The sequence below is a fragment of the Arachis hypogaea genome, chromosome 5, assembly GCF_003086295.3.
Source record: "Arachis hypogaea cultivar Tifrunner chromosome 5, arahy.Tifrunner.gnm2.J5K5, whole genome shotgun sequence".
Taxonomy (NCBI): Eukaryota; Viridiplantae; Streptophyta; class Magnoliopsida; order Fabales; family Fabaceae; genus Arachis; species Arachis hypogaea.
In genome coordinates, this window is record NC_092040.1 from 111,489,848 (window position 1) to 111,511,176 (window position 21,329).

Below are 21,329 nucleotides of genomic sequence, written 5' to 3' on the forward strand. Positions count from 1 at the left end.
CTTAATTGTTCTTTTGTAGTGCATAAAATTAAAAAACTATTATCGCTATTCATTGTCAGTGCCACTTATGAAGAACAAACTTTCTGGTAGTATTTATAAGACATACTCTTAGCTAAATCGAATTAAGTAAATTCAAAATACTAATTTATAAATTGTAACTAATAATTTGAGTCAATTAGATTCGATTTATCTTAAAGCTACATTCTCAATAAATCGAAACAACTTGTATCGATTTACTACTGACATTTCTCTCCTATAAATCGAATTCAATTATTTTAATTTACTATAATTGCGTGTTGTCAAAAGCTAATAGCAAATAAATCAAATTTATTTATGTATCGTGCTAAATTAAATCTAAGTTGATCCAATTTATATAAAATAACAAATAATATATATATATATATATATATCAATTTATTTTAGGACATTTGTAAAATATTCATTCTCAATATTTTATCTATATACATAAATTACCCTATAATTTCACTAAGCATTAAATAAGAATTACTCGCTTGTGTCGGTGGCAGGTGATGAGTGGGAGTTAATGCAGTTATGGCGCATGTTCCACGCTTGAAATTTTGGAATTTATTTCAAATTTCACCGGCTTCACCGGTTTTACGATTGAACCGGACTTCAGTTCAATTTTGATAACAGTAAGATACATTAGGATATTAATAAATGTAATTATATTTCGATTAAACTATATGTTTGAGTTGGGTTTAAGCTTCTTTTTTATTAATTTATCGTCAAAAGAAAACAAAAAGAAAAAAAAGGAACAAGAATATATATTACATTTTATTAATTTGATGACAAGGTCAAATTCATTCTATATAACTTTCGTACACATTACACAGTATATTTTATTAATTAAATTTCAGTTTCGTTTCACCTGAACAAGCGCGGGCCTTCCTTTTCTTATCCAAACAATAATCAACGAATGAAAGTGAATGGAAAAAGCTATTCTTACCTGTACATGTCTTAGTGTTAGTATATATATGTGGCAGAAATTAAATCAAACCACTCTCACCACAATCTTTCTCTTTAATTCCCATTCCTTCCACCATCAACAGAAAAAACATTCGCTAAAGACATCATAGGCAGCATAACAAAGATTCAAGAGAGATTTCTTGAGAAACAATGACACTGTATGAGAAAAACAATGAACAACAACAACAACAACAACACACCACTATCCTAGTGAACAACGAACAAACTCCTCTTCTACTACCAAACAAGATATCAAAGACAAAGACCGGCGGCCCCTATAATGAGCCGCCGGCCGCATCATTTACAGGGGCCGTGTTCAATTTGTCGACCACCATCATTGGCGCCGGGATCATGGCCTTACCAGCAACCATGAAGGTTCTAGGCCTTGCCTTGGGGGTTGGTGCCATTGCGATTCTTGCTGTTCTTGCTGAGTACTCTTTGGATGTTCTGATGAGGTTCAGCAAAGTGGGGAATGCCGTAACTTATTCTCAAGTCATGGAATCTGCATTTGGACGTGTTGGAAGAAGGTTGTTCCAGATATGTATCTTTGTCAACAATTTTGGGATACTTGTTGTCTACATGATTATAATTGGTAATTCCTATCACTACTCCATTTTAGTAATTAATTCATTAATTTAACTATAATATTATTTGCACACCAAAAATTAACTACAATTTATTTGTGTATAAATATATGTATTAATTTATTTTTAATATATATTTTATATGTTAACATGTATTTTATACTAATAATTATTTTGCTGGTTGATTTTGTTGTGCATCATGATTGTTAACTTAAAGCTATTATGTCGAATCATTGTTTCAATATTTAAATTTTTCGGTTTTGCTAGATAGAGAATGAATTTCGTAAACAATATGAACAATAGGTTCTAAAATTGACCTAATAAATTAAAAGGAAGTGCTAGGTAAATAATGATAATCTTGAACAACTATCATTCAAATAAAAATATACTACACCTCCAAATTAACCATCTAAATTTTAATATTAAAATAATCATCCGTATACTTAGTGAAATGAACATCCGATATATCTATTGTTCACATTATTTAATATTTTCATTGTCTACCTATACTTTTTCTAAATTAAAAAAGCACTCTACTCCAAATTATTTTTTAAACCTTAACATTAGGATAACCATCTGCACACCTAGTGAATTGAACATCCAGCCATTATTAACTGTACATGAGTAAATTGAATTAAAAGAAATAATCATCCAATTAAAAATAATGAACATAATCATCTGCATACCTATTAAATTAAACATCCAACATATCCATTGTTCATATCGTTTAATATTCTCATTACCTACCTATATTTTTTCTAAATTTTCTCAATGTTCTTAATTTCTAATGTCAAGGTAATTTAGTAGGTTTTGAATTTATACCAAATAGATATATTTAATCATGTAAATTTTATATAAAAGAATATATTTGAAATTGAATTACAGTTTAATTTTTTCTATATACTGTTAATTATTAGAATTAAGCACTATTAATTACTTTTCTAATGATTAGATACCTTTTGAAATACAATTATTATCTTTGAGGGGGAAAATATATTATCATTCAAAATTATTTACGTTAGCAATAAATATTTTATTAGTGGAAACTTAAAATTATATGCATAATTGTTTAATATTTTTATTAATGAATTTTTTATATTAATAATAATGTTGATGTATTATAGAACTTTATATGTTACCAAAATCAACGTTGTTGTTGTTATTATCATTGTTGCTGTTATTGTGACAGTTCTTTGAAATGGAAACAGTCTTGTGTGTTATCTGATCTTGATTGATTTATAGTATTTAGTATTTACCAAAATGTTTAGGTTCTTTTTATTTCACAAGTCACAATCCTTTCCTTACGTCTTACTTAGGAATTCTTGTTATTGATCAATGGATAATCTTTCCGTATACTCCAAAAACTTGAAGAGAGAGAGAGATAGAGAGAGATGAACATTTCTACTTCAATTTCTTGATAACTTCTGAGCATATTTAGCGTATATGCTAATTGGAAGAAAGAGATGTTTAGTCAATTATATATAAATATAAATAGAGAGAGAGGGAGAGAGAGAGAGATAGAGAGAGATGCACTACTACAATTACTAGCTACTACAATTTCTTGACGAGTTTTGAGCGTATAAGCGTATACGCTAAATGGAAAAAAGACGTTTAGTCAATTATAATCATCGTCAAACACTTTAAACAATTCTACCTTAAAAACAATTATGGAAAATATGAATGACAGCATGCAAAATCAAAGATATGGCAGTAACGTTGTTGATTAAAACAAACAAAACCATCACAGATACCACATCAATTAAACCTAACCGTAGATAGTACGTAGGAAGTTAAAACGTGCAAGAGAGAAATGAAGGAAATATGTGTGCTTTTTATATATGAATAATAAAAGTATCCGTCAATGATATATTTTTGTTTTTATTTTTATTTTTATTTTGTAGATATCATTGTAAAAGGATTTAGTTTTCATTGTATAAAGTTTTATATGATTGTTGCACTAAAAACAACTAATTTTCAAACATATATGAATCTTTTTAATTTTTCGGTACACTAAAATTAAATTTGTGAATTAAAATTATCATTATTGTTACTGAAATTAAAACGGGTTCAAATAAAAATGACTATGCAATATAAAGTATTTTTGTTATTTTAGATTAAATGTTATATATGTTCTCCTTCTATACTCTGAAGAAGCTTTAAATTTATACGTACATCTAAATATTAGATTAAGAACAAGATTAGACTTAATTTATATATATCGCCTAAATATAAACAAAATATTTTGGTTCATTATTGGGTTATAATTATTTTCTAAAACATAATACAGTAAAAAGTTGAAATTTAATTCAACTATTTCACATACAGTAGTTTGATCAAGTTTAATTAAGCTGTAATTAGTAATTACCCAACATAAACATCTAACTCATCTTATTCCTAGTATATACCATATCACCCCTAGGCTAAGCTATGTACAAAAAGAAAGAGAAAAAGAAAAAGAAAAAGATGTGGCCTAATCGATAGTGAAATGTTTGAACAAAAAGAAAAAATAATAGAAAGTGACACGGAATTCTCTCATGAGATGCTGGGGGATAATACACAGAAAAAATTAGAATCCAATCACAGAAGCTTGCGTCCATGTCCGCATCGCTTTTGAGCATTTCTTTTGGGGTGGTGGTGGTGGTGGTCAGTTTTATCCCACTTTGAGAGAGATTGAAAACAGAAAATGAAAGCTATATATTATTATGGATAACAATGGGCCCCACCCAAAATAGACAAACTACAAAGATAGTAAGAGCATCTCCGACGCTTCCTTCTTCTTCAATTTTCCTTTTGGACTTTTCAAAATTTTATTATATAATATTGATTTGAGATTGAATATCAAATTTATTATTTTAATATTTAATTTTAAATTTTATATTATTTTTAATTATTCTATTTAATAAATTATATAAGTAATAATATTTAATTAATTATTTTCGAAAGAATACGATTTATACCAATTTTATTTTAAATATTGTATTCATTATAAATTTTAGTTTTAAATTAGTTTGATTACCGTAAATATTAGAAATGATATTCAAATAATATTCCATTGAAATTGATCTCAAAATCATATTATGTTAATAAAAAGAGTTGAATGAATAATAAAATAATATTTTTTAAAATAAAAAAACATAAATAAATAAATTAAAAATATCATATGCAATACATACTATTTTTAAAATTACTAAACTCTTCATTATATTCTTCATCAAAGAAATTTTCGATAATAAGATACCATACAAAAATTATTTGTGTAATTATATATTTATATTTATTATTTTTGTAATATTTTATATAAATAAAGCTCAATCATCAGCCAAAATAGGAAGGGAAAAACAAAGAAAAACGCAAATTAAAAATCAGATCACAAATAAGTAGCAATAGCACAGAAATTAAATAGTGTAAAACAAAGAAAAACACTATATGTATTGCTGTTATTTACAAATTTTTGTATACATAATGTTAAAAATAATTGACAAAACTTAAGAATAGATAAAAAAAATCTATATTATTAAAAGATAATTTTAAAAAATATAATAAGAAATAGTATTATTCTACAAATAAAACTACCATCAGATCACCGACAACGTTGAACCTGAACAGTTGTCATTCTCTTCATCTTTAACAATCAGTCCTAAGAATCCTCTAAAAATAGCGTTTCTTCCATTAGATATAAAAGTAGCATGTAGATATATTTGATACTACAACTATTTAAAATATACACTAACTAGAATTAGCTACTAAATAAAATATATATTAAAAATAAATTAAATTTTATATATAGTTATATACATATTTAAAATATGCATTAAAATTAATTATTAAATAAAATATATATTGAATATAAAATAAATATTAAAAATAAATTAAATTTTATATATATTTATATATAAATATATAATAACTAATTTTAATGATTGATTTTATTACATAAATATTATCTTTTGTTGATATATGGTATCATAAGAATCAGAAAGACAGAAAGATAGAGAGACAATAAAACCTAATACTAATATCCATTTTATTGTCCTGTCTCTCATTCTATCACGGTTTTTGTTTAACAATGTCACATGTTAAGTAGCAATAATAGCGTGGTCCGTTGTCATTTATCAAAATGTTAGAAACTTGTCACCCGTTTAGTTGAGCACTCAAGTCTAGCACCAGTAAAGTCACGTTCTCCATTGTTCTTTTATAATAATATATTTTAACACCGATTAATTAGCATCAAAGATAAAAAGTGGCATATGAGAATCCTGAGTAGAAGGCCCAAGCTTGCCATGCAATTCAACAAGATAAGGTTTTCCCTAATTATTAAAGTGTTTGTGTGGCTGTAATTAACACACCTATATATAATTATTGAACAGCAATGGCGCTGAACAATAATGAGGTCAAGACAAAGTATGATGAATTCAATACTGCCAAGATAAATATATATAACAAGACATGCAATGTCACATAAAAAGACACACAATTCTCATGTGCAGAAAATGTTGCAACTAACTGAAAATTCTAATATTTTTCTAGTGAATTCTTTGGACGGACCACTTTATAAAACTTTAAAATGGACATGCTTGTATTGAACAAAGACATTTCTCAGAAACTTAGTTTCGATATATTTTATATTAAAACCTTAAAAAAATGATGCTTTAATAAATGACTAATCATGCTAGCTAATTGATGTTTTCTTTTATATTAAATTGTGGAGATTTATCAATTTAATTAATTTCCAAAAGTCCAAATAGTAAAATTATATAGTCCCTGCATTTTTATTCTTTCTTTCTAATACTACATAACAATAATTATTAAAAATAAGAGTTTATCGTTGAATAATAATAATAATAATAATAATAATAATAATAATAATAATAATAATAATAAATTTTTACATAATTTTTAATAAATATATAATTATTTATATATCTCTTTGTTTGAAAATTTATATGTTAAAATAAATTATTTTATAATATAACCCTAAATTTTTTATATTTAAAGATTTAGAATCAATCATTGTTCTTTGTCAAATCATTAGTCAAATTGTCGACATAATAATTAGCATGACAACTTTAAATCTAACTACTGATGTATAAAGCATCAAATAATTTCCTGTGTTAGATATGACGTAAGGCCTTTAGTATATGTACCACCCTATTACATAAAATCTTAAATTATAGTTGTGAATTATAGGTGGTGAAATATTACGAGTTTTAAAAATAAAAAATATATAATATTTAAAATAATATAATTTAACTAAGAGCCTAAAAAATAACATAACAATTTTTAACGTCACTATTATTAGCATAAAAATTTTTTTAGTTATTTAAATACATACAAAATAACACAAAAAATACACAAGTAAAAAGAATAAATAAGATAATTAACTCAAATAGCATATAAATATAATTATTCAATAAAGCAAGCTAAAAATAAGATGTACACTTAATCAATACATATAAATACAAATAATGCATACCTATTTTATTGGCCATGAGTTCACACATCGGTTTTATTATCAAAGCCAGACATGAGTAAGCGGGATTAATCAACCGTCCTTATTCGTAGGTTTCACAAGTAAGCGGAATTCATCAACCGTCCTTGTCCAGAACACGCAAGTGGGATTAACGACCATCATTACCTATTACATTAGTCCACGAGTAAGTGGAATTCCCTACCATCCTTATCGAGTACCTCGAACAAGCAGGACTAACCAACCGTCTTTGTCCAAAACAAATATCAGTTAATGTGCAAGTGGGACTAACCGCCGTCCTTGCTATTGCAGTAAATCTCAAACAAACGGGATTAACTACCGTCCTTACACGGAAAACCACGAACAAGCAGGATTAATTATCGTCCTTGCCCTAGCATAACTTAGCTCAATGTGCAAGCGGAATTTACTACTGTCCTTACCACGAGCAAAAATCAATTCACAGTAAAGTCTTTAATCAGTTTTTGAAATCATTAAATTCATTAACCACATTCTCATTCAGTTTACCAATTCCTTCGTCACGTGAGCAGGATAATACCACCGTCCTCACAACGGGCGGAATAAAACCTTCGTCTCCACAACTACACTGCAACTATGGAATAAGTGGGATGAGACCTCTATTCTTACCTAGTGCAGGTACCAAAGCAATAACAAATTAGTACGACAGCGGGATAACACCCAGACCTTGCCACAAACAAATATTCAGTCAATATACAAGTGGGATATCACCCAAACCTTGCCAATCCAGCCATTCAGATCATAATCAATCATTATCAGTGTTCTTAAATAATTTTATAAGTGATTTAACTCATTAACCCCAATTATTTATCCATTTCATTAATTCGAATCCATAAACTCCCATTCATGTATCAGTTCTCCAATTTCTTTAACATGTGAGTGGAATAAAATTCCTGTTCTCACCGTGGACGGGATAAAGTGACCATCTCCGCAACATGTCATCCGATTTAACCAAGCATTTATCTAAGAATAATTTATTTTAATGCCTTCAATATACTCTTACTCCTTCCAAAGCCTAAAAATTAATTCTCGGATCTTAAACGAGAGTTATAGAGGTGAAAAAGCAATTGAATAGGCAAAACTAGTTAAAATTAATGTTTTCTGAAAAATAGGACAATTGTACGTACACACGAATCCATTTTGGTGGGTACGCGCAGAAATACACATGAAAATTGTTCAATTTTGAAATGCAACTCGTGCGTACGCATGTGTTATGTGTACGCATGATTTGGCTTTTGTGCACACGCATGGTATGCTCACAAAACCATTTCACTTCTGTAACACTCCTCGTGTGTACACATGGATCGTGCATACGCATCACCCCAACTTTTTGCAACTTTTGCAAAATTCAGTTTTTAAATTCCAAAATTTAATCTCTATAACTTTTTGTGCACTTATTCATTTTTCTTAAATTTTAGATGATTTTAAAGGTCTTTTTCATTAGTTTTAATTTGAGATAAATATCACTCAATTTCAAACTCTGAGCGCCAAGTTATGATCCGTCGAAGTTGGTTGAAAACCACAATTCACCAATTTTATACACAACACTCATTTACCAATTTTCTCAATTCATTCCATTTCAATACCATCCAAAGCCAATTTTAGGCATCACTTTTATACAACTACCAATTTCCATTCATTCCCTAGCCATTTAAGATCTAATGAACCAATCCAATCCATCAAGGGCCTAACTCTGATTCAATTTATCACATCTTAAGTTTCTCATCCAAATCAATACCAACAATGCACTTATTCAATCAAATCTCACCAATTTCTCAACAAATCATAACATGACAATTATCTAACTTACTATAACTTATCAAATAGAGGAATACATCACCCTATCACAGTTTTCGATCCAATTTTCACACATATTACCATAATTGGCAATAAATCCACGATCTCATATCTAATTTCATTCAAATCAACACATATTATACACCAAGCAATTCAACGCATAAAATCATATTAACACATAATCCATCATCAACATACACCATTTTTCATTCAATCATATCTTAGAGGCAATTAACCTAAGTTTTCATAGTGTTATACAATGTTTATCCAAAATTAAGACCCATATCCATACCTAGGTTTTCCAACACTTGACTTTTCTCACCAAAAAGAATGGACCCAAGCTTGATTAATCCTCCTCCAAACAAAAATTCCACCAATCAAATGAAATAATCCCTCTGTATCAACTCAACCTGAGCAAACCCAACTTGCACCCAACATTCACTACGCGATCCAAGCTAATCTATTATGATCTAATTACAACAATTATTTCAACATTCATACTAGGATACTTACTTAAAATTAAGGATAATGAAGGGATTAGGTTTGCTTATCTTAACCCACTGAATTTAGTAATGAAAATCACCAAAACTTAAATTAAAAAACTCCTATAACATCAAAATCACCAAAAATCCTCAATACCCAAATTCAAAACATGAAATTAGCTTTGAATAAAAAACTGAAGTTGGAATTTCTAGTTCTTTACCAAACTAAAACAGTGCTACGATCGAAGTTCCGTAGAAAAATTTATGAGCAATCAAAGATGATGAATAGTATCAAAGGGGTTAGGGCACTCTCTTCTTTCCCTATCCGTGCCTCTTTCTCTTTCATGAGGGTGGAGTGCTAAATTGGTGTTGATGAAAAAACACCACATCCAACTCAAAATCTTAAGGTGTCAAGTTAATAGGTCTCTCATCGCCCGGACCACCTTTACCGAAAAGACTTTTGATGCATCACCTTGAATACTCCTTAAACCAGACCGATTAAACCATCAAGCGAGATACATAAGATGAAAAGACACCACATCCAACTCAAAATCTTAAGGTGTCAAGTTAATAGGTCTCTCTCATCTTATAAACTCCTCACTCTTCCTTACTTTCTTTGATGTAGGACTAATTTCAACACCCCTCACACTTACAACACTAACAGGGGATGTTTATAACTGTGAGTTTGGACTTTGGATTTAACATGGATTCATTTGTGATTTTTTGTTCATTTAGTCTTATCTTGGATTAAAATATTTAAGATAAGTATTCAAGTCGTTCTAAATATTTTTGTTGTTATTTTTACAGTTTTAACTTTTTCATTCGTAATACTGAACAAATTTAAATCAGTACAATAAATTTTAATGACAATATGCATTTTTTATAATTAATTATATTTTTTGCGTTTAATTTTATTGTTTAAATTAAATTCTCACTAATATTTTTTTTGAATTGTAAATATTAAATTCATAATTTTTTTTGCTCTGATTCAATTATTAATTATTTATTTATTATTTATCCAAATTTTTACCGTATACGTATATTTTCTTTAATATAAGTGTTATATATGTGTGTGTCTTTGTGTATCTTTCTATTTTTTTTTAGTTTAGAGAAGATGCAAGAAGTTTGTTTTCTAATTTAAAAAAAAAAAAAAGTTGTACACTTGGAATACACCAACACGTGAGTATTATCTCTAAAAGAGCAAGAAATTATCTCTAAAAGAGCAAGAACAACAAAAAAAAAATTAACTTTTAGTTATTCAATATTAACAAATTTTAAAATTTAAAATTAAGAATTTAAAATTTAAAATATTTAAAATAAACAAATAATTTTAAAAATAATTAACTGATATTAGCTAAAAATATTCACCACGTAATATTACTCTTTCTAAATTTTAAGAATTTGCCGGTTTGTGTCTGACTTGGAAGTTTGAGTGGTTGTTATAAAGGTTTTGTCGATTTGAATGGACGAGTTTTGATTCGTGGTTTTATAGTAAGAAAATTTTGCAAGGAATAGAACATTGGTTAAAGAAATGTTATTCTCCTTATTCCAAAATTTTATATACTTTCAATATTTAGCGTCTCATATATAAATATATAATTTCATTACTTGTCACATAAAAAGGTTGAAATGAATGGACCTTAAAGCGTAATCGTAACAATATATATAGCGAAATAAAAACATTAGGTTTGTTTATTTTGATTCCACTTTAAAAAATTGAACAGATTCTGAGTTTAATTTGCATAAATTACTTTGATTTCACTGCCAGGCGATGTGCTATCCGGAACTTCGACAACTGGAATTCATCATTTTGGTGTATTAGACGGATGGTTTGGTGAACATTGGTGGACTATGCGAACTTTTGTTCTTCTTATGACAACGCTTTTTGTTCTTGCACCACTGGCATTCTTTAAGCAAATAGGTATGTTTAACGAAGGAGTAAGCTCTCATTTTGATTCGTTCTTAACCATTTTTTGTGTTGGACATTCAATTTTTTTTTTTTCTATTTTGACTGCGTAAAGTATAGGACAAAATAAGTCTTCTAAAATTTAAAAGTACAAATTTTCTCATCGTCATCACTAGTAAGAAAATGATAAATTAATCATTTTGATTGTACAAACAGAAGGAAAGTATGATTAATATATACTATGTGTTCTTTTTTTAAAATGGTGAGAGTGTTCATTGAAAAAATGATGACTGATACTGAATTTGAGAGTTTCAAATCCTGACTTATTATTGTGTCTATGAAAGTATGAGAGAGGATGAGAGAGTAATACGAACAATATAATCTGAATCATATTATTAAGTGATTTACAATACAGAGAACAGGTATTTTAAGAGATAGCTTGCTGACTAAGTAAATCAGTGTTTGATAATTTTGTTTGAGTTGTCATAATAGAATTAGTTAATTTTGGTTTTGTTGCACTAGTACTACTATTCTCTACATTCCCCTCAAGCTCGAGGGCTAGTAAGAGAAGATCTTGAGATTGGAGCGGAAATGAAGAAACACGGAGGTAGAGAAAGAGTTTGTAAGATTGTGTAGGACTAGATTTTCTGCAAGAAAGACAACACTAAGGTTGCACAATAGATCACAAGAGAGACTGGATAGTGAACTCTAAGTTCATAAAGGAGCTTCTGAATCCATAAGATTTCATTTTAGGTGTTTGCAATACACCTAAATTTTGCTTAAGATGATGAACTACTAAAATATGTTGTTTTCCACTTGACCAAACAACTTGGATCGTTTCCAAAGAATACACTATATCCACTAGGATACGCTTTACTGCACTCCAATGTTGAACCAGTAGTTGCTGCATGAATCGACTAACTCTATTCATGGAAAAAGAAATTTCAGGATGATGAGTTAATGTGGCATATTACAAAGCACCAACAATAAAGCAATAGAATGTTGGATTTTAAAAAAAGTCAGTGCCATGTATAGTAAGCTTCAGGGAAGAGATCATGGGAGTGGTGGGAATGGGCTTGGAATTCTTCATGCCAAAACAAGTTAGTAAATCACTTATATATTTAGCTTAAGAGATATCAAGAGAAGTATGTGTTAGAAAATTAAATTCCAAGCCCAAAAAGTAGTGAAGAGTGCCAAGATTCTTTAGAGAGACCAATGAATCAAGTTGAGAAATTAGCAACTCCACTTCCCTAGAGGAGTCATTACTCATTAGCGGTGACAATATCATCTACGTATGCTAAGATGAAGATTGTTGAAGAACTGGTGAATCTAGTAAAGAGTGAGAGATCAACCTTTGTGTTAGGAAAATCAAACTTGAATAGAGTGTTACCGAGGTTAGTGAACTATCTCATGGTGCTTGTTTTAAGTCATAATGACTTTGTGCAATCTACAAACTTGTAAAGAATTATAGCTTGTAAAGGCAGGAGGTTGTTGCATCAAAACTTTTCAGTTAAATCGTCAGTCAAAAAGACATTATTAAAGTCAAATTGTCTCAAAACCTAATCTTTTACTAAAGTGATGCATGGACAACACAATACAAATAGTTGCTGGGTTGATAATAGCACTAAATATTTATGAGTAGTCAGTACCCTCAATTTGGTGGCACCTTTTGTTGTCATGGGATGAGTGTTGAAAAAATTTATATGAAACTCAAAATTTACAGCTTATCTTAAAAAAAAATTAGCCACAGTGATTAAATTCTTTGCAAATTGAGGAATGAACAGAATATCTTTTAAAAGAAAACTAGCATTATTGGAATCATTAGTTAAGTTAGAATTGCCAGAATGACATATACGGATACCACTGCCATTGGCAACAAAGAGCTAATCTCGACCAACATAATCAGAGGTAGAGATCAAATTGGATGAATCATTTGTGGGATGATGGCTAGCTCTGAAATTTGGACACTAGAAAGATTCAGGCGATGATGATGGAATAGCCAGATAAAAAGTTGGTTGATGGAATGAGAAGGGTGGTGGTGGATGGAGGTCAACCAAATTGAAAAGAACTATTTGATTATTGTGGAGAGGAAGATGAAGAGGAGCTATAGAAGTAAATCAACTGCATGAAGTAAATCAACAAGGGTTTTGATTTTTTCAATATGCTCAATGATTGAGTTTATTGACTGCCTTTAGTTGATAGCGCAACTGTTTGATAGTAGTCTTGGTGGAGGAGATGGAAATTTGCTGAATTTTGTCTTAAATTTCAAATGTAGAAGAACACTGTACCAGGCGATTCTTGGATGTAGTATCAACCGAAAGAAGGAACCAAGAACTCAAATTATAATCTTCAAGTACCCATTATTCTAAATAAAAGGCAGTCTGATATATAAGTATTCCGCATTAACACAAAATCTAAAAAAGATTGCACCAAAGAGTATAATATACGCAGTCTAACCTAACAGTTACATAATATTGTTCCAGCTGCTTTTGCTTAAGGAGTGACGAATTTCTCTAGTGCTTTATCAGGCAGTATGTGATCTTGAAGATTCTCAATAGTAGATGATGTTATTTCCGACACAATATAAACCAATTTGAGAGTTTAATCTTATTGAAATAATATATTTTTACCCTCTTTGAATTTAAGCATAAGTATTAATGTATAGTCTATAATAAATGCTAACTAATATATGACATTACTTTTCTTGGTTGCAGATTCACTGCGATATACTTCTGCTATTGCAGTAGCTTTGGCACTTGTTTTTCTAGTCATACTTGTGGGAATCACATTCCTAAAATTATTTAATGGCGGCATAACTACTCCGAGATTGCTTCCAACTATTACAGACATGAATTCTATATGGAATCTCTTTACAGCCGTTCCAATTCTTGTGAATGCATTTGTTTGCCATTCCAATGGTATGACATCATCTATTTAGTAGTTTATAAATTTTCAATGTTCTGCTATTATTTCGTTTATTACATCAATTTAATAAAAAATATAAAGAAAAGTACAAAAATATAGTAGGATAGTGATTTACCTTTTGGTTTTTAAAAAAGTTTGATTATTTTAATATATAAATAACTACTCTTTTAAGAGTATATGAATATATATAAATATTTTGAAACACAAAATGATTAATTTAAAAACTAATTTTCAATATATATGTCAATTCTCTAATCATTTTTAAAATTATGCTAAAATTGTCAAATTTGGTTTTGATGTATGATTTTAGAAAAACTATCAATATGGAATCTACCAGAATATGTGTGGGTTACACAATATATTCAATGATGTTTAGTAATTTTTAGTGTTTGATGTACAAAAGGATATTTTTTGCAGTGCATACAATAAACATGGAGCTACAAGATTCTTCCCGAATCCAGCCAGTTGTGCGTGCATCATTGACTTTGAGTTCAGTTATCTATATTCTTACCGCCATATTTGGATTCCTTTTATTTGGCGAGTCAACGCTTGACGACGTTCTCGCCAACTTCGACGTTGACCTGGGAATCCCATACAGCAGTCTACTGAACGACATTGTTCGCATTAGTTATGCCTTCCACCTTATGCTTGTCTTCCCTGTTATCTTCTTTTCGCTACGGTTTAACTTTGATGAATTTATCTTTGCTTCATCTAAGTCTTTGAATGCAACTAAGTATAAGTTTGTTTCTACCACCGTTGTACTCGTTGCTTTAGTGTATATAGCTGCAAATTTTATGCCTAGCATATGGTATGCTCTACAATTCACAGGAGCAACTGCCACAGTTTGCATAGGCTTTGTTTTCCCGGCTGCAATATCTATAAGGTGAGCCTTTGTTTCTCTTTTTACCTTTCTTCTAAATTAAGTTATTTATTAGTGATATAGTTATGTTCACATAATTAAAGGTTGGTGTGAATTAAAAATACTTTTGAAAATATCTAAGTTTTATTTTAAAATTAGTTTGTACTTATTAAAATTTAAGAGTCTAATATAATTTTATATTAATAAATATTTAAATTTATTTTAATTTTTAATTTATTATAATTTTTTTAAATTTTAAAAATTATTTTATTAAACATAATTATTATTCTTTGTATTTATTAAAAATTATTTTTAGTTCAGTTTATCAAATATAAATACTACAACTTTAAAAATATATTTTTAAAATTAAGTTTAGTAAGCTAGTTTCAAAATGTCACAGTTAATTGGTGTTGGAAAGTAATGTTTACTATTATTAATCAAAGCTGGTATTATATGCTTGAATAGATTTGAAGTACAAATTAAAGCTACACCAAGTTGCTTTTAGAGGTATTTTTATCATGATGACTAGCCTGTATATTTTCATTATTATTTCAGGGATCCTCATGGAATTGCAACAGAGAAGGATAAGATTTTATCCATTGTCATGATTGTTCTTGCTGTGTTCTCAAACAGTTTGGCCATATACAGTAATGCAGCTTCCATGTCTGGAATAACATCTTAAGATTCATTCCTCTTATTAAAGGAGTGATCTTTATTTGGTGCTTGTGTAAAATGTGTGATTTATTGTAAAATGTAAATTTTCTTTTATCTTATCCTCAAGTGATTTATTGTAAAATGTAAATTTTCTTTGATCTTTTTTCCAAGTGATTTATTTGAAAAACCACTTGGCTTCATTAATGCATACTATCATGATGTTTATATAGATATTTATTGAATTACTTTCATCACCTCTTTTACAATTTGTCCATATTCGCATTGTAAGTTGTAACAATACACCATCAACAGAACCAACTTGGTTGATCGAATGGTCAACTTACTCGTCTACTTAAGCAAGTGTGGGGATACCGTGGGCAACCAAAAAAAAAAATATACCATCAGTAGCTCGCCGCCAACGTATTTTTCTGTTTTATTTAGTGACAAAAAAAAATTAAACATTTTCGATCATTTCTAAAATTATTGAAGACAAAAATATCCCCTTTAATAATTGATAGTCATTAAATCAATTTTATTTATAAGTCTTAAGAAAATTATAAACTTGAACACCCAAGTTAAAATATTAGTATAAAATATTATTTTAGTCACCAATATTTGAATTAAATTTTAATTTAATTTTAAATTTTTTATTTTAGTCTCAAAAAATTTTAAAAGACTCATTATTTCCGTATGCTAAAAAAAAAAGATTTTAAAGACGCAAAATTTGGCAAGTCAAAAATTGAAATGAATTAATGTTCATCTTCTTCTCTTCTTGATTCTATTTTCGTTTATCTAAAAGACAGTTTCCGATCTTCAAAGATCCAATTCAATCGGAAGAGGAATTGGATCTATTAGAATTCTATGTGAACCTTGGAAAAGGAATCATAGTAATTCAATTTGAAACTCTTTTCTCACAATGAATTTGATTTTGATTCGGAGCTTGATATTATGACATGTAATCACTCTGAAATTGGGATCTTAGGAGTTGTGTGGCTTGGGATTAGAATTCAAGCTCCACCTCTTTTCATGAGCATTGGATCAAGGAACTGGCATTTGATCATGTCTAGAGAAATTGAGTTAGCAAGGAATTGAAACCCAATTACTTATAATCCGCCAGAGATCTAACATTGCATGAACAAAAGAAAAGAGAAGTTCATTGATTTAGAAAGATCTAACATCTCCAATCCCTAATGATTTTTATTCATAAGCATTTCCTTACTTCCTTTTAATTCCCTTCCTGATTGTTTATTCTCTTTAATGTTCATTGTTCTCAATTCCTTTACATTTCTGCAATTTAATTTTCTTGTTATTTACTCTTCCCGTATTTACATTTCAACAATTTAAGTTTATGCACTTTAAATTTCCAGCTATTTACTTTCCGCTCTTTATTTCCAATAATTTAATTTCTTGCTATTTACATTTTAGTCGTTTATTTTACTGTCAAGATCTCTAATGATCACTCAAACCACATTAATCTGATTGTTTGACTAGAACGACCAATTGATTAAAGTTGATTAATCTCTCAATCCTCGTGAGTTATTACTTGATTACGATCTGGTGCACTTGCCGGTGGATATTGTTCATCAAATCCATATCAGGTGGCTCCTAAAAGGCTTCAACCATATTCAAATTTGTCTAATATCTAAGGTTAATAATGCTTTTATGCAGCAGATTAAACCAATCTTCTTAAGCACTAATTTCTACAAAATACTTTCAAAAATTCTAGTTCACCAAATGCATTCTTTTATGACAAGAATAATAAGTGAGAACCAGAGTGCTTTTATCAGAAGAAGGCTTATAAGTGACAATATGCTTGTTGGTCATGAATGCATGCATTTTCTAAAAAAGAGAACCAGAGATTCTGAAATGGCCATAAAGCTTGATATGAGTAAGGCTTACGATAAAGTGGAGTTGTCCTGATATGTTGGAGAAATTAGGCTTTGGAAGGAGATGGATAAGGTGAATTTAGGAGTTTGTAACAACAGTTTCATATGCTCTTATTGTGGAAAGACAACCAATGGGATTCTTTAGACCCAACAGAGAGCTCCAATAACTTTCACCCTACCTATTCCTAATTTGTGTAGAACGATTTTCTCATCTGCTCTATAAGGAAGAATAGAATAAGATATTTCATGGTTTGAGATTATATGCTAAATACTCCTCAATCAGCCACCTATTCTTTGTTAATGACTCTATTCTATTCAATAAGGCTAATCCTCAAACTTGTGAGAATATACTCCAACTACTATTGGACTACGAATCTATTAGTTGCTAGTAGGTAAACATGAGAAAATATTTAATTTTCTTTAGTGAAAACACTCCCTACATGATCTGCGACCAAATAGTAGAGACATTGGGTATACCTCATCTGGGAACACAGAATAAATACCTTAAGATGCCAACAGTTACCAACAGGTCAACGAAGCAAACCTTTGTCTACATTAAAGAGAAAATTTCTAAGAAGCTACAACACTAGTAACAATCTCTACTATCTGCTAATAGGCATGAGATTCTTATCAAGGCAGTAGCCTCTATTATTCCTACGTATATTCTTGGTTGTTTCAAGCTCCCATATACTTTGATTCATGAACTACACAGACACATGATGCAATTTTAGTGGGAACAACAAAACAATGAAAGGAGGATGTAGTGGATTGGTTTGGGATGTGATGTACAAGCCAAAAAGACTAGGTGGACTTGATTTTAAAGATCTCAAAAAGTTTAATCTTATTATGCTTGCTAAGCAAGGTTTGGCATTTGATCGCTAGAGAACATTTACTACTATTCAAAGTCTACAAGAGCAGGTATTTCAAATTTCCTTCTATTATGAAAGCTAAAATTGGTTCTGGTTCTACCAATACTAGGCTTGGAGAAGCCTCTTGGAGGGAAGAGAAATATTGGAGAAAGGGTTTAAATGAAAAATTGGAAATAGAGTTAATCTGAATTAGGGATGATCCTTGGTTTGGAGACACTCCCCCGTTTAGATTACTAAGACAATTGGGATTAACAAATCATAAACAGCAACTTCAACCAAGCAGAGGCTCAAACAATCTATCGAGCTCCCCATGGTGCAAATAAATTGATTTGTAGTTAAAAAATTAATGGGCTCTATTCAGTTTCTACAGGATATGAATTAGCCTTTTACTTCTACCATGTACATGAACAGCAATTAGACCACAGATTCAGAGCTACCAAACTATCAAATGCAATTTGGAAAATAAAATGTCAGCAAAATTTCAGAGTTTTCGTATGGAAGATAGGTCACAATGGCTTACCTACCATGATGAAAATCCATTCCAATTTGGCCCAAGTCTTTCCTGCCTGCCTCCGCTACCATCGTCAATCAGAGAATGTATTCCACTATCTCTTATCATGCCCAGTCTCCACCGAGGTCTGATGCAGGCTAGACTGGCAGCATGTTCTGTCAGGTCACCAAAATCAACCCTCATGGATGTGATTGGAAGAGAGCTTGAATCTGATCAAATTTAGGAGCCACAGTAAGCAACTCATGATGCAGCTCATATTCACCATATGGAGAATTTAACTATCAAGGAATTTAATGATATTTTAGGGAAAGAGAATCTCACCTGAGGAAGTACTGTCTCAGGCTGTGAGCGTTGCTATGGAGTTCGCCTCTTTCTCTGCATCTTCAAGATAATCTTCTTCTTCTTTGACTCTTTTAAGTTTCATTTCTTCTAGATATTTCTTCTTATTGTAAGCTATGCTTCAGTTTTTGAAAATCCCCTGTGTACAGTTGTCCGTTTGTGGACCATTCATTTATTTTCTCATAGAAAATATATCTTTGCTTTAAAAAAAATTAGATGAATTATAAAATCAATGATGCTAGGAGCCAGCAACTTTTGTGAGATTTGATGGTATGAAATTAGTGTGAAATTTTATCCAATGGCTCACATTTCTCTGCTAGTTACATGCTGGCCAAAATTCAATAGAATTGCTGCCCCTAGACTTTACCTTATAAAATATTCTAAAAATAATAATTATTGCATTTGGAAGATCTTCACACTTTAGGATCTTTAATTTCGTTCCTTTATATTCATATAAAATAACCATACATCTAATACAACATCATGAAGATTGTGCTTAGACAAGTCCCCAAATCTAAATCCAAACTTGTACATGCAAAGAAATCACAATTCTCAATGACTATTCATGTTCTCCATCTCTGGAAACTTAAAAATGTATTTTGTGAATAACCAATGATTCCCTTGTTTAATTCGGATCACATCAATCTAGCTTCTGAAAAAGGATTGAAACAGATTATCCTCCATATCAACAATACAAAGGTTTTTATGTTGATTCCAGTCCAGATGGTTTCATAATCTGTTCCACAGCATCTATACAGAAAATAAATTCCCGAAAGATCCGTCTCCTTACGCTCGAGTTGTGTTGTTCCTTGTTTTGCAAGTTGGTGAGTTTCGAGTGAAATATTGTTATAGATTTACTTGGGCTTTAGCAGTGAATGGAATCGTGAAACAGGTTCCTCCAATTATCCCAATGACTAATTTAACCACTATAGAGACTAGAAGCCAGCCACGACAGGCACTCATGCAGTTACAAAAGCCACTTTTAATAGTTATTTGATGAAGTGGTAGCCTACATTAGCATGGCAATTGCTACATTGGAGTGGCAACTGGCAACTGCATGACTGCATCAAAGCAAGATACTACTTAAAATAGTATCCAAAGAGAAATACTTGAAAATTTAAAAAAAAAATTAATTATTTTATTAATCTTTATAATTTTATTAAATTTGTAATTAAATTTTTATATATTTTTTTAATTAGATCTATACTCTACTTTTAATTTTGTAATTAAGTCCCTTGTTAGTATAAAATATATTAGAGTTAGCAGAATATTTCTCCACATATTGAAAGTACCCATAATTAAGAACATAATTAAATCTGACATACTTTTTGGAAGGAATATTCTTTTAATTTTAATATTTTTTACACCAAGATAGGCTAATTACAAAATTAAAAAATGTCAAAATTCAATTAAAAACAAAAAAATATAAAACCTAATTACAAATATGATAAAACTATAAAAACCAATAAAATAAATACATTTTTTTAATTTTTCAAGTATTTCTCTTTAAATACTATTTTGAGTAATATCTTGCTATGATATAGTTATGTAGGGGTGGCAATGGGGTGGGTAGGGGCGGGTTTTTGCTCTACCCGACCCTGCCCCTCTCAACGAAAACCCACATCGAACCCGCTCCGCCTCTACCCGCGGGTAGTAAAATATTAAACCCTAACCCGTCCTTGCGGGTACCCGCTCCGCCCCTACCCGCCCCTATAATTATTAAATCCAAAAAATAAAATAAAATTTTAAAAATTATATAACTATTATTTATATACATAACATAAATTAAAGTAAAAATTTAAATATGATATAATATTATTAATCATTTTATTAATTATTTTATATATATCTTACATATATTATATATTAAAAATATATATTTATATATCTATTATATATACCGGGGCGGGTAGGGGCAAGTTCAACATAAACCCGACCCCGCCCCGCCCAAGAACCCGCCCCGAACGGGTAGGGGCGGGGTGGGTACCCGCGGGTTCGGGTAGTGTTGCCACCCCTATAGTTATGTA

At 30.0% G+C, this 21,329-nt stretch overlaps 1 protein-coding gene and 1 long non-coding RNA gene across 10 annotated transcripts; one reads left to right on the forward strand and one right to left on the reverse strand.

Moving 5' to 3' along the window:
• Positions 1–773: 773 nt before the first annotated feature.
• LOC112802745 (amino acid transporter AVT6B) lies at positions 774–15,928 on the forward strand. Its single transcript, XM_025846090.3, has 5 exons — positions 774–1,579; positions 11,122–11,274; positions 13,974–14,177; positions 14,602–15,067; positions 15,599–15,928. The coding sequence occupies exons 1-5, from the start codon at positions 1,138–1,140 to the stop codon at positions 15,723–15,725; spliced, it is 1,392 nt and encodes a 463-aa protein (XP_025701875.1). The 5' UTR covers positions 774–1,137; the 3' UTR covers positions 15,726–15,928.
• LOC112802746 (uncharacterized) lies at positions 6,949–19,447 on the reverse strand. Of its 9 annotated transcripts, none has more exons than XR_011882435.1 (3): positions 19,285–19,421; positions 18,977–19,172; positions 6,949–7,648 (listed from the first exon to the last, which is right to left on the reverse strand). It is a non-coding gene; the product is annotated as an uncharacterized lncRNA (long non-coding RNA). The 9 variants fall into 9 exon arrangements; XR_011882434.1 differs by having other exon boundaries at positions 6,949–7,683; XR_011882436.1 differs by having other exon boundaries at positions 6,949–7,206; positions 18,973–19,172.
• Between the last annotated feature and the right edge of the window lie 1,882 nt (positions 19,448–21,329).

Bases quoted from the DNA above. Each gene is read 5' to 3' on its own strand.
- LOC112802745 (XM_025846090.3), top strand. From the start codon at position 1,138: ATGACACTGTATGAGAAAAACAATGAACAACAACAACAACAACAACAC. The intron at 14,178-14,601 runs GTATGACATCAT...TATTTTTTGCAG, and splicing joins ATTTGTTTGCCATTCCAATG to TGCATACAATAAACATGGAG. The intron at 15,068-15,598 runs GTGAGCCTTTGT...TTATTATTTCAG, and splicing joins CCGGCTGCAATATCTATAAG to GGATCCTCATGGAATTGCAA.